This window comes from Mustelus asterias, chromosome 13, assembly GCF_964213995.1.
Source record: "Mustelus asterias chromosome 13, sMusAst1.hap1.1, whole genome shotgun sequence".
In the NCBI taxonomy this organism is placed as follows: Eukaryota; Metazoa; Chordata; class Chondrichthyes; order Carcharhiniformes; family Triakidae; genus Mustelus; species Mustelus asterias.
Window position 1 is genome coordinate 42220235 of NC_135813.1, and position 15079 is coordinate 42235313.

The window sequence follows — 15079 nt, forward strand, 5'->3', positions numbered from 1 at the left end:
TACTGAGGGGCAAGGGAAGAAATTGCTGAAGCCTTGGCCAAAATCTTTGTATCCTCTTTAACCACGGGCGAGTAGCTAACATTGTCCCTCTGCAACTTCATTGCAGTGTTAATGTAAGCCTTACTTGTGACTAATAAATAAATAAACTTTGAGGGCAAAAGAGACAATCTCTGGGAAATTACAGGCCTGTGAGCCTTACATCAGTAGTGGGGAAATTATTGGAGAAGATTCTTAGGGACAAGATGTACTCAGGATGGCAGAGAATAGGCTTATTAGTGATAGGCAGCATGGTTTTGTGAAGAGGAGGTCGTGTCTCACAAACTTGATTGGGTTCTTTGAGGAAGTGATAAAAAAATTGATGAGAGCAGGGATTTTGCATACATGGACTTTAGTAAAGAAAAATAAATGAACCTAGGTTCTGACTGCATATGACAATACAGTTCAATGAAAAAAAAAAAATCGATGCATAGATGTTAGTTGAGGATATAAGGTTGGTTGGAGTGCTTCCACCTACTCCAATCTCGCTGGCATTGTTGCAGAAAAAGGATGCTTGACTAGGTTGTATATTAACAATGTAATTTCAGAGTTACTGAGGACAGCAACTGTTTCATATTGAACCAAACAAAGCCAGTATATTTTCCTAATCATATCTTGAAATTTCAATCACCACGCATCACAAACCATTCTATAACTGAAGTAAATAATTGAACAGCTGGAACCAAAACCGATATTTTCCAGAATTACAATTAATGCACTATATTGTCTGAATATGCAGATTGTTGTTACATTGGTTATTCAGGTTATTACAGTGATTGCCTAAATTACTGACAAGGAAAACAAAGCTAAAGGTGGGGAGGGGGTATTGAATTGATTAATTTAGGATCACTTAGAAATCGCCTGTGACTCCTGGAAGTGACACATGTTCATAGATTTCAGTGGGCTTGCCTCAGTAATGAACAACACCCTCATTTATACAGCTTTCCTACACTAAACCAGACAATATGAATCCCCCATCTCTATTTGTCATATATATTTTGTTGAGATAGAAATGATGAATAGTGGCATCTATTTGGGAGCTATGCAAAACACGAATTTTCCAGAGTCCAGCAAATTTGCATGTGCAGAGGGAAGAGTGGGTGTGGGTAGGAAGGTTTGGTTTATTTATCAGGGTCACAAGTAGGCCCACATCAACACTGCAACAAAGTTACTGCGAAAATCGCCTCGTCGCCACACTCCAACGCCTGTTCGGGTATATTAATGGAGAATTTAGCATGGCCAACGCACCTAACCAACACGTCTTTCAGACTCTGGGAAGAAACCGAAGCATCCGGAGGAAGCCCACAGACACGGGGAGAACATGTCTCCGCACAAACAGCGACCCGAGCGCTGTATAGCAGCAGTGCTAACCATTGTGCCACCGTGCCGCCCATGGTTTCGGGAAGTGGGGTGAGAGGAGCTAGAGAGAGAGGGCAGGGATCGGCAAACATAAACGGGTTGGTAAGAGGCAGGCATTGAGAGCAGGGGAGAGGCAGTGACTAAAGAGGTAAACAGAGAAACAGGAAAAATTGTGGAGCAAGCAAAACAATAGAAGGAGACACAGCATGAGGTGGGTGGCAGCAGGAAGTGCAAATGGGCGAGGGGGAAATTATTTTTAGGGACTTGGATTCTTACTGGACTGAAAAGAAAATCTTTGCTGTAAAATGGCAAAGAAACAAAACTTCATTCACATTCAGAACATGCTGCAGTAATCCAGGAGCATCATGAACTTTGCAGCAAGATTAGTGTTGAAAACTCCAGATAAATCATACAGCAAACATACATACCTCACTAAGATTAGATTTTTCCACCCACATAGACAACAGGTGATCAATGCAAGTCCAAATCTGATTGTCATTTAACAGAAATTTAGCCGCAGCTGAGTCATCATCTTAGTGGCAGCACCCATTAGGATTCAGCACCCATATTTCATTATAATCAGACTAAGTAAACAGTTCCAGATAAGATGGCATTTTCTTATTGTGGTATCATTTGAAAAAAAAATATTTTCCTTCAAAATATTTTTTCAAATATATTTTTATAAGAATTAAATCTCGAGTGAAAAGTCTGGGGCCAGCAGCTATTAAAACAGCCATTGCCAAAATAATTAGACAAGGATGTCTAATTATGCATATTACATATTCTATTCTGTAGTTTTAATCACAGCAGCATCCTGGGTCAACTGCAACTGTATGTTAACTTACATAGAGGCAAGCACCATGATTGATTGTTTGTCCAAGTGTACAGCACATGCAAATATTACATTTCAATAATATAGTTGAGTTGTTCAGGTAACCACAACAGTACTGTAACAAAGTGAATGTCTTTCATTATATTAGACATTTGACATTATAGCCCAATGGTACACTTAACATCGGAATACATTTTCTCCCTTAAAATTTTGATTGCTTGGAAGGTTCAGAGGGGAATTTTCCAGAATATTTTATTGCCCCCCCCCCCCTTATTCACACTTCTTTTGCTTCTCCTTATGTTGATATGCCCGAAGCGAAGCTTCTGGTCATGAGGTTCCTGCCATCATGAGTGAAGCTTGATGGGCAAGCTGGTCTTTTCCTGCAAATGGTTAAGAGCAACAGAAGACAGACAAAAGTGACAAATCACTAGATGAGTACTTTGATTGTTGGATTTGGCCAGTACTGGTGCCAAGGAGCAGGAAAGCCAACAAAAAGTGTGCCAATTTGGGCTGTTGCTGCTTCGTTTACATATGTATGAAACAGACAGCCTACTGAAACCATAAAACTTAGGAGCAGAATTAGGCCACTTGGCCCATCGAGTCTGCTCTGCCATTCAATCATGGCTGATATTTTTATCAGCCCCATTCTCCTGCCTTTTCCCCATAACCCCTGATCCCCTTATTAATCAAGAACCTATCTATCTCTGTCTTAAAGACACTCAATGACCTGGCCTCCACAGCCTTCTGCGGCAAAGATTTCCACAGATTCACCACTCTCTGGCTGAAGAAATTTCTCCTCACCTCTCTGTTTTAAAGGATCGTCCCTTCAGCCTGAAGTTGTGCCCCCTGGTTCTAGTTTTTCCTGCTAATGGAAACATCCTTTCCACATCCACTCTATCCAGGCCTCAGAGTATCCTGTATGTTTCAATAAGATCCCCCCTCATCCTTCTAAACTCCAATGAGTACAGACCCAGAGTCCTCAACCGTTCCTCATACGACAAGCTCTTCATTCCAGGGATCATTCTTGTGAACCTCCTCTGGACCCTTTCCAAGGCCAGCACATCCTTCCTTAGATATGGGGCCTAAAACTGCTCACAATACTCCTAATGGGGTCTGATCAGAAGTACATCCCTGCTCTTGTATTCTAGCCTTCTCGACATGAATGCTAACATTGCATTTGCCTTCCTAACTGCTGAATGAACCTGCATATTAACCTTACGAGAATCTTGAACAATGACTCCAAAGTCCCTTTGTGTTTCTGATTTCCTAAGCATTTTCCCATTTGAAAATAATCTATGCCTTCATTCCTCCTTCCAAAGTGCATAACTTCGCACTTTTCCACACTGCATTCCATCTGCCACTTCTTTGCTCACTCTCCGAGCCTGTCCAAGTCCTTCTGCAGCCCCCATGCTTCCTCAATACTACCTGCCCCTCTACATATCTTTGTATCATCTGCAAACTTAACAGTGCCTTCAGTTCTTTCTTCCAAATCGTTAATGTATATTGTGAAAAGTTGTGGTCCCAGCACTGACCCGAGGCACACCGCTCGTCACTGGCTGCCATCCTGAAAAGGACCCCACTATCTGCCTTCCGCCAGTCAGCCAATTCTCTATCCATGCCAGGATCTTACCCTTAACACCATGGGCTCTTAACTTATTTAACAGTCTCCTATGTGGCACCTTGTCAAAGGCCTCTGGAAATCTAAATAAATCACATCCACTGGTTCTCCTTTATCTAACTTCCTTGGTACCTCTTCAAAGAAATCTAACAGATTTGTCAGACATGACCTCCCCGTAACAAAGCCGTGCTGACTCAGTCCTATTTTATCATGCACTTTCAAGTACTCCATGATCTCATCTTTAATAATAGACTCTAAAATCTTGCCAATGACTGAAGTCAGGCTAACCGGCCTATAATTTCCTGTCTGCTGTCTCCCTCCCTTCTTAAACAGCAGTGTAACATTAGCTACTTTCCAATCCTCTGGGACCCTCCGTGACTCCAGTGATTCCTGAAAGATCACCACGAATGCCTCCACAATTTCCTCAGCTATCTCTTTCAGAACCCTGGGCTGTAGTCCATCCGGTCCAGGTGATTTATCCACCTTCAGACCTTTCAGTTTCCCCAGAATCTTCTCCTTAGTGATGGCCACGACACTCACCTGTGCCTCCTGATTCTCCTGGAGCTCTGGCATCCCACTGGTGCCTTCCACCGTGAAAACTGATACAAAGTAACTATTCAGTTCCTCTGCCATTGCTCTGTTTCCTATTATTACTTCTCCAGCCTCATTTTCCAGTGGTCCAATGTCTATTTTTGCCTCCCTCTTACCTTTTATATATTGAAAAAAAAACTCTTCCTATCTTTTATATTACGAGCTAGCTTATACTCATATTGACAGAAGCCAGAAGGTGGTTGTAGAGAGTTGTTTTTCAAACTGGAGGCCTGTGACCAGTGGCGTGCCTCAGGGATCAGTGCTGGGTCCACTGTTATTTGTCATTTATATTAATGATTTGGATGAGAATATAGGAGGCATGGTTAGTAAGTTTGCAGAGGTGGCATAGTGGACAGTGAAGAAAGTTATCTCCAATTGCAACTGGATCTTGATCAACTGGGTCAGTGGGCTGACATTGAGTACAGGAGTTGGAATGTATTGTTGAAGTTGTATAAGACATTGGTAAGGCCACACTTGGAATACTGTGTGCAATTCTGGTCACCCTATTATAGAAAGGATATTATTAAACTAGAAAAGTGCAGAAAAGATTTACTAGGATGCTACTGGGACTTGATAGTTTGAGTTATAAAGGAGAAGCTGGATAGATTGGGACTTTTTTCTCTGGAGCGTAGGAGGCTGAGGGGTGATCTTATAGAGGTCTATAAAATAATGAGGGGCACAGATCAGCTAGATAGTCAATATCTTTTCCCAAAGGTAGGGGAGTCTAAAACTAGAGGACATAGGTTTAAGATGAGAGGGGAGATATATAAAAGTGTCCAGAGGGGCAATTTTTTCATGCAGAGGGTGGTGAGTGTCTGGAACAAGCTGCCAAAGGTAGTAGTAGAGGCGGGTACAATTTTATCTTTTAAAAAGCATTTAGATAGTTACATGGGTACGATGGGAATGTGGGATATGGACCAAATGCGGGCAATTGGGATTAGTTTAGGCGTTTTAAAAAAAAGGGCTGCATGGACAAGTTGGGCCGAAGGGCCTGTTTCCATGCCGTAAACCTCTATGACTCTATGACCCCCACATTCACAGAAACATAATGTAAACATCCTTTTCATGAGCCCCAAATTCATCACCTTTTCCTCACAAAATTTAAAGTTTATTATTTATTAGTGTCACAAGTAGGCTCACATTAACACTGCCATGAAGTTACTGTGAAAATCCCCTAGTCGCCACACTCTGGCACCTGGTTGGGTACAACGAGAGACAATTTAGCATGGCCAATGCACCCAACCAGCTCGTCTTTCAGACTGTGGGAGGGAACTGAAACACCTGAAGGAAAACCACATAAACATGGGGAGAATGTGCAGACTCCGCACAGACAGCGATCCAAGCCGGAATTGGAGGGAAAGAATCCAAACAAAGACAGAACTCAAACTTATTCAGCACTTACCATGCTTCTCGACACAGTTTCCTTTCTCATCTTCAACAAACTGAGAGAGGCATGGGCCACACTTATCCGATCCAAGTGTGCAAGATTCTCGTCGTTTCATGGTACAGTCCAGGTTTCTGGGGCAGGTTCCAGCTGAAAGGCAGAAGTGAAAACTTAAAGATTTTGAACACTTTAAAACGGCCAACTGACAAAACAAACTCTTTATTCCACCTTAAGTGCCAGCTGTCATCACTTAGTACCTAATTCTGTGCCTGTTCAAAGAGGTTTCATATTGAGAAGTTACAGAAGTTACAGAACAGTGTTGAAAGCACATATGACATGATATGTCATAGCAAAATAGCTACTACAGTTTGTAGAGGAGACAGAGGAGGCCTTGTGCTTCATGTGTGTACCAAATCAATACTGGCGTCTCCACACTCTCTACTCTCAATGATTAAATTTTCCATTACCAGCTCAAGTTACCCTGGTGCTCTCAACTATACTATCTTAAATATAGTATGGCATATTGACTTTCGATACACGTGCTTTATTGAATACCATGAGAAATTTCATTATAACACACACTTGTGATGTATCTGAACTGCTTAAGTGGAAAAAGAGTGCGAGTGCCAGATTTAAATATGTTCAAAGTTATTAGATGTGTTGACAGAGTAAATAAGAATAAACGGTCTCCACCAGCAGGTAGGTTGGCAAGCAAAGAATACAGATTTTAAATCAGTGACAAACAAAATGGTTGATGAAAAATGTGTGTTATGACCTAGAACACACTGTCAAAGGATAGTTAAGCAGATTAATCGGGAGTTTTTGAAGGTCATTGGAAATATAAGATAAGACTGAGATGCTACGGTGAAACTTCGGTGGAAGGTGGGGCAGTGCGGGTGGGGGGGGAGGAAAAGAGGTTGGGGTAAAAAGGCAGGGCAGGGAGAAGGAGGGACAGCACAGGAGAGAAGCACGAATCTTTTAAATAGCTGGCACAGGCACATGTACCAAATGCCCTCCTTTTGTGCTGCAAGGTTTTAAACGTACTGCAGAGTGGTCGCCATATAATACATCTTAATGTCTCATAATTAAATTACATTAAACGCTCAAGTATTGCGCCAAAGTTCACTACATTTGCATAATTTTTTGTTCTTACTGTGCTCTGTATTATCACTAAGCTTCATTCAGGTGGTACATAGGTACCCGCAAACTGTGGCACTGTATGTGACTGTATGGATTTATTCCTACACTGCAATCTTAAACGGCTCGAGACACTGGAGAGAGAGATCCAACACTTAACAAAAATAAGCAAAGGTGGGCTGGGGCAAAGGAAAAAGTAATGAGAAAAAAGTCTCTTATTCCCACTACCGAATCTTTCCCAGTAGCTCAATGTGCTATTTGACTGTGTAAGCAGATCAAGGAACTGATAGAAAGAGTGGAGTGAAAATAAATTTCAGTAGCCTTTAGTCAAATTCTTATGAAGAATTCTTATGAAGAAATGAATACTTTGCGTTGGTATTCACAAAGGAGGGGGATGTGTTAACTGGGAGTGTCTCGGAGGGGAGTGTTGAACCGTTGGAGAAAATCTCCATTACAAGGGAGGAAGTGTTAGGTTTGTTAGAGAATATAAAGACTGACAAATCCCCAGGGCCTGATGGAATCTATCCAAGGCTGCTCAGGGAGACGAGAGATGAAATCGCTGGGCCTCTGACGCAAATCTTTGTCTCGTCACTGGACACAGGTGAGGTCCCAGAGGATTGGAGGATAGCTAATGTGGTCCCGTTATTTAAGAAGGGTAGGAAGGATAACCCGGGTAATTATAGGCCGGTGAGCTTGCGTCCATGGTGGGGAAGTTGTTGGAGAAGATTCTTAGAGATAGGATGTATGCGCATTTAGAAAGGAATAAACTCATTAACGATAGTCAGCATGGTTTTGTGAGAGGGAGGTCATGCCTCACTAACCTGGTGGAGTTTTTTGAAGAAGTGACTAGAATGGTTGACGAGGGAAGGGCCGTGGATGTCGTCTATATGGACTTTAGTAAAGCGTTTGACAAAGTCCCTCATGGTAGGCTGGTGAAAAAGGTTGGATCTCATGGGATAAAGGGGGAGGTGGCTAGATGGGTGGAGAACTGGCTTGGTCACAGAAGACAGAGGGTGGTAGTGGAAGGGTCTTTTTCCGGCTGGAGGCCTGTGACTAGTGGTGTTCCGCAGGGCTCCGTATTGGGACCTCTGCCGTTTGTGATTTATATAAACGATCTGGAAGATGGTGTAACTGGGGTGATCAGTAAGTTTACGGACGACACAAAATTGGCAGGACTTGCAGATAGTGAGGAGCATTGTCAGAGGCTACAGAAGGATATAGATAGGCTGGAAACTTGGGCAAAGAAATGGCAGATGGAGTTCAATCCTGATAAATGCGAAGTGATGCATTTTGGTAGAAATAATGTAGGGAGGAGCTATACGATAAATGGCAGAACCATAAAGGGTGCAGATACGCAGAGGGACCTGGGTGTGCAAGTCCACAGATGCTTGAAGGTGACGTCACAGGTGGAGAAGGTGGTGAAGGCGGCATATGGCATGCTTGCCTTTATAGGACGGGGCATAGAGTATAAAAGTTGGGGTCTGATGTTGCAGATGTATAGAACGTTGGTTCGGCCGTATTTGGAATACTGCGTCCAGTTCTGGTCGCCACACTACCAGAAAGACGTGGAGGCTTTGGAGAGAGTACAGAGGAGGTTTAACAGGATGTTGCCTGGTATGGAGGGGCTTAGTTATGAGGAGAGATTGGGTAAACTGGGGTTGTTCTCCCTGGAAAGACGGAGGATGAGGGGAGACTTAATAGAGGTGTATAAAATTATGAAAGGCATAGATAGGGTGAACGGTGGGAAGCTTTTCCCCAGGTCGGTGGTGACGTTCACGAGGGGTCATAGGTTCAAGGTGAGGGGGGGGTTTAACACAGATATCAGAAGCACATATTTTACACAGAGGGTGGTGGGGGCCTGGAATGCACTGCCAGGCAAGGTGGTGGAGGCGGACACACTGGGAACGTTTAAGACTTATCTAGATAGCCATATGAACGGAGTGGGAATGGAGGGATACAAAAGAATGGTCTAGTTTGGACCAGGGAGCAGCATGGGCTTGGAGGGCCGAAGGGCCTGTTCCTGTGCTGTATTGTTCTTTGTACTGTGTATACCCATTGGTGCACATTAAATAATCACAAATTCAACTGTAGCAATTCCACTGGCTTTTCTTTTATTACTTAGATTGTTGTATTTGCATATCAAAAAAAATATCACTAACTATGGTAATGATTACCATTCAGACCAATAGACCTATAAACCTTGTTTGCTTAATTATTTTTGGATTAAATCAGGTATTTCACTTCACCTATACTTCTGTACTTCTAAAACAGAAATAAGGAACTTGAAATTACATAGCATCTTTCATGATCTTAGGACTTCTCAAAGTGCCCCACATCCAATTACAGTATATAAAGTACTGCAGTAAGACATGAAAAATCCCCTTACGCCTCTTATACTTAATCAAATACGAGACTAGACGAGCATCTCCAATAGCCAGTCACTGTTGTAAAACAGAAAGATGTGTTTAATTTGCATATAAAGACCAGATAAACTACTCTTAATAGCATTGGCCTGAATTTGGGCCAGGATGCCAAACATCCTGTGCTTCTTCCAAGAGTGTCAACATCTTTTATATCCACGTGTCCTTGCTTTAATACCACATCTGAAAGGCGACACCTCTAATGGTGCTGTGTTCTAATGGCATTGGTTATAGAATGTGTCTGTTAAAGTCTTCTGTATGTCAACAGCAAGTTTTTATTAACTGCTTGTCCTTCACGCGCCCGTATTCTCAACCTATCTGCACGTTGCCCTCGAGGTGACTGTGGTGGGGAAGACCACCATTGTCCACTTTCTTGTGGAATGTGTCTTTGCAAAGAAGTTCTGAAGAGAAAATAGGCAATTTTGTTGAGGCTCTTCCAGAGCAGCTTTGTGACGTAGGATTGTGTGCTCTATGGGCTGTTCCTAGGTACAAAGATCAGCTGCTGCTGGAGGATCATCAACTCAGTGAAAGACTCTCTTTGATCTGCCCGAAACGTGTTGGTCTTCAAGTACAAAGAATTGCCCTTGACCAAGTGTTGCAGACTTCAAAGCCCAGGAATATGTGCGGAGGGACGTACTAAAACCCAAGACAGCAGCTGCAGAGGCGCAATGGGGAAGGTTGCTGTCTAAGACCTTTCGGTCATAGTGAACTGAAGGGAGTGAAACTGTATAGAACCCCTTCGGGCTGTATGAATCACATTGAAAATACACAGTGAATATTACATGCATCACAATTGCATTAACGTGCCTCAGAAGCAATTTGATCCACATAGGTAACTTAACCTCTTGTAATGACCAGTTTAAAATGTCTGTAATGTTTTTAAACACCCCACATCTGTAATAAGAACTCCCATCTTCACTTGCCAACCTGTGTTCTTGATTTTCACCCCTTTGGGAATATAATGTTTTCCCAAGAGTCCTTCCAAATTCACAACTGTTTCCTTCAGCGCTACTGTCTCATTCTTGTATATCTCAACTTCCTCACAGAACAGTGAACGTCCCCGAGTCCTCTATGAAAACTGTTTGTCAGGCCTTTCAGAGTGACATTAAATTCATTTTTGTTTCATGGCACAATGTTCCTGAAGGGCAAACTCAGACCTGAGGGATCCTTGAAGTGAGCGTCCTTCAACAAGTTTACCTTTTTGTTGCAAAACTGAAGCACTTCACCTTGAGCTTTCCTGTAATTTACTAGTGTCTCAATGAGTTTGTTCTGCTGTGCTACCATTCTGTCGCTCAAGGCATTCTTCATGCCATTATATTGCTGAAGGGTACCGGACTGTTTTTGAATCTAATCCTGAAGGATAATTTGCTGCTCTTTCAACTGTTTATTTTCTTGTTCCGCTCGTCTTCTTATTCCACATATCATTGCTGATAGCTCCAACACAGCCTTTTCTGAAGTAGCATTCAATGTCCAAGCTTTTCCAGGAGTGTGTATTGGTTCTTCAGAGTCTTGCAAGTCAATGACATCAGTGCCTTTCTTGCCTGCTGTTCTGTTTGGCTTATCTTCAGGTTGAATTCCACCAACTCGGCTTTGGAAGAACATTCTGATTGTACTTCTGCTTTTTTAAAACTTCTTGTAACCAAATACATATACACAGTAAAGGGTACAGGCCATGAGCTTCTGCCATGTTTATGTCTTGACACATCACTGGCCTTACTACATTCACCTTAGCTCTGAGTCATGTGTCTGTTTACATCAGTGTGGGTGGGAACTGCATTCAGCCCTACATTAACACTATATACCAGATCCTTATACTACATTGTGCTCCCTCAGTACTGCACCAAAACCAAGATTAGTACTTCAGTGCATCAATCTTTCAGGCTCTGGTTGAGACTCTGAAAGCCACAGAAAATGTCAGGTTCACTGAAGAGAGGCTAGTACAAGTAGTTAACAACAATGTTGACATTATCTTAGAAGTGGATTTCTGACAATTTTCCAGAAAACACAAGAGTTGCAAGCGTAAACAATATAAACTGCTCTTCCATTTCTTGGTCACAGAACAGAGTCCAGGCCAGTTCTGAATAAGGATTCCTCAAAAAACATTAACCTATTTCTGCATCAAATGATGGCTGGCCCATCACATTCTTCCAACACTTTTTCAGATTTCCAGCTTTACTTTTTGTTTGGGATAATAGGATGAACGCATTATCTCTGCTAACTATAAACACCATCAGTTTTGGTAGTTATTAGCCTGATTATAGGGTTAGAGTGTACTATTGCAGTTATGCAGAAATAACTTTATTCAGATTCTAACCCGTTCTTTACTTGTCCTATATTATTTTATGGCTGACATGGTCTCACAAGTCCCTTGCATTGACAGCACAAAGATCCAATGTGACAGACTGCAAGATTTCCTTTTTCAATAGATAAAGATTTGTAGATCATGTCAGAATGGGCTGATTTTCCAATAGCTTCAGTTTAAGAGAAATAATATTCAACATAAGCATTTTTATTCCCTGCTTCATCTTACTCTGAAGCACTCAAAGTTACACTAGTGGAATGAAAACAGAAAACGCTTCGTAGGTTAGGTAGATTTGGAAACAGGGTGGGTAAAAATCGAATATGTTAAACCTACTTTCCTGTCTCTACAGATGCTATCTGACCTACTGATTGTTAAAAGTATTTTTGTCTTTTTAATCAGCTTTCCACCATTTGCAGTACTTAATCTTTTTGTTACCTTGATACAATACTTTTTGTTACCTTGATTGGCTAAAGGAGTAGAAAGTACAGAGTGGTGGTGAATGGCTAACGGTCAGACTGAAGGGGAGGACAGAATAGTGTTTCCCAGTGCTGAGTATTAGGATCATTGCTTTCTCTGATAAAACTTCATGACCTAGACTTGGCTATACAGGGCATAATTTCAAAGCATACAGATGGCACAAAAACTCACCTGGAGTAAGCATAGAAAAGAAAATAGGAGAAGGTCACTTGGCCCTTTGAGCCTGCTCCACCATTTAATATGATCATGGCTAATCCTCTATCTCAATGCCTTACTCCTACGCTCTCCCCACACTCCTTGAGGCCTTCGCAGCCTAAAAATCTTTCTCCTTCTTAAGTGACTTGCCCTCCACAGCCTTCTATAGTGGAGAGTTCACCATCCAAGTGAAGTTTCTCATCTGTATTCTGAGATTGTGACCCTTTGTTCCAGCATCTCCAGCCAGAGGAAACAACATTCCTGCATCCAGTCTATCCAGCCCTGTCACAACTTTGTAAGTTTCAATGAGATACCCCCTCATTCCTGCCTGCTGCCTCGGAAAAGAGGCAAGCATAATCAAGGATCCCATACATCCCGAACATACTCTCTTCCACGGGAAAAAGATGCAAAAGTCTGAGGTCACGTACCAACCGACTCAAGAACAGCTTCTTCCCTGCTGCCATCAGATGTTTGAATGGACCTACCTCGCATTAAGTTGATCTTTCTCTACACCCTAGCTATGACTGTAACACGATATTCCACACTCTCTCCTTTCCTTCTCTATGCATGGTATGCTTTGTCTGTATAGCATGCAAGAAACAATACTTTTCACTGTATACCAATATAAGTCAAATAAATCAAATCAAATGATTCTTCCAAACTCCATTGAAAATAGGCCCAACTCCAGTGAATACAAGCCTAGTCGACCCAATCTCTCCTCAAACGACAATCTTGCCATCCCAGGAATCAGTCTGGTGAACCTTTGTTGCACTCCCTCTATGACAAACATACCTTTTCTTCGGAAAGGAGACCATGACTGCTGCAATAATCTGGGTGTGGCCTCACCAAGACCATGTACAGTAAGACATCTTTGCTCCTGTACTGAAGTCTTTTTGCAATGAAGGCCAACATACCATTTGCTTCCTAACTGCTTGCTACACCTTCATGTTTGCTTTCAGTGACTTGTGTACTCACCCAGGTCCCTTTGTATATCAATGTATCCTAATTGATCACCATTTAACTAATACTCTGCCATTCTATTCAGTGAGGAAGATAGGGTAGCAGTCTTCAGGAGGACATAGACTGGTGAAATGGATGGACACACGGCAGATCAAAGTTAAAGCAGAGAAGTACGAAGTGATTCACTTTGATAAGAGGAGATAATAGAATTTACCTGGCCTAATTTTAACGGGGATGCAGGAACAGGCACATTTTGGAGTCTACATACACAAATCTTTGAAAATGGCAGGGAAGGGTTGATCAAAAGGCATTCTGGACCCCAGCCTTTAAAATTAGAGGCACAAAGTACAAAAGCAAGTAAGTCATGCTCAGCCTTTATAAGTTGCTAGTTAGGCCATAACTGGAATAGTGGGTCCAATCCTGGGAATTGCGCTTTAGAAAGGATGTCAAGAGCTTGGGGGGAGCTGCAAAGGAGATTCACCAGAGCAGTACCAGGAATGAGGGACTTCAGGCTGGGATTGTTCTTGGACTTGGAAAAGTTCGTGAAAAGGTTTAATAGGGACATCATTATCAGCACTTCACAAGATTTGCCGGAGGAATTCGGGGTGTGTGCAGGGCTGGAAGCTCTCTTGCTCCTTCTGACCCACAGCAATACCATAAAAAGCATTTACCTGCTTAACCTGGCTGCTCCACACTTCCTTTAACAAGTGCTTTCTCCAGTCATGGGAGACCTGCTTAGAAAGCATTAAATTTAAATGGCTGCCAGAATCGGAGGAAGAGAGCCTTCGTAGTGTACTCATCACAGGCTTGTTTCTCCTAAACAGATCACTCAAATACCACCATGCCTGCCGCAGTTAATCCGGAAGTATTCCTGTTTATGGCAGTTTGAGGTCCAGTTTCACCGATTTACCTATTAATGTCACATCCCTACCATCATTGTGGGAGCTGAGTTTAAAATTCTCCACCATGCCTTTGGCTCCAGGAATGGGGCTTCTGACTTGATGATAATGTTAAGTGCCCACTAATCCAAGATGACGAGAGCTTTAATTCGTAAAACAGATAAGAATGGCAGACACTGCAACATATTACTACTAACAAATCTATAATGACAAAAATAATTTACTTGCTAGAGTGTTTAACTGGACCAGACAGCAACCACTGTTAAAATGTGAAAGCTTCCAGCAAAATCTTTAGAAAAATGTCAGCGAAAATTCCCAATGAATGACAAATAAGCCCTGCCAGCAAGGTTGAGTAACAGCAATTTTTTTGAATAGGATTACAAAGGAAAATATTTCCCTATTATTAGATTTAAAATGAAGTTTGATGCAAAGTGAAAATTACCATATTTTGTTGGTTTTTCTTTAGAAAAAAGGCTCAAGAAGACGAGATAAAATGGCTTTTAGCTTTGACAAAGGGTCGTCTGGACTTGAAACATCAGCTCTTTTCTCTCCTTACAGATGCTGCCAGACCTGCTGAGATTTTCCAGCATTTTCTCTTTTCGTTCAAGAAGACAGGATCAATTTCTCCTTACTCTTCAAGCACCAAATCATTCTGGGATATACTGTCATTGATACCAGTTACCTTCCGGTACTTCAGCCAGCTGAACATTCTTGCTGACCTTCCACAAGGAAATGTCAGCAAATTATTTGCTCATGAAAGGAGCAGATACTTGGGCTGAATTTTCCCCTTCCTAGCCCAAGAATGCCGAGGCCAATTTTTCTGCCGCAAAAGCACCCTAGTACAGCAATCTCAGCATAGGCATGGCATC

The 15079-nt window shown here is 42.1% G+C and overlaps 1 protein-coding gene across 1 annotated transcript in view; it reads right to left on the minus strand.

Moving 5' to 3' along the window:
- LOC144502562 (neural proliferation differentiation and control protein 1-like) overlaps window positions 1-15079 on the minus strand; it is a 176303-nt gene that overhangs the window by 81128 nt on the left and 80096 nt on the right. The window contains exon 2 of the mRNA XM_078226664.1: window positions 5839-5970. Coding sequence (XP_078082790.1) covers window positions 5839-5970 — 132 coding nt within the window. The remainder of the gene's footprint in view (window positions 1-5838; window positions 5971-15079) is intronic.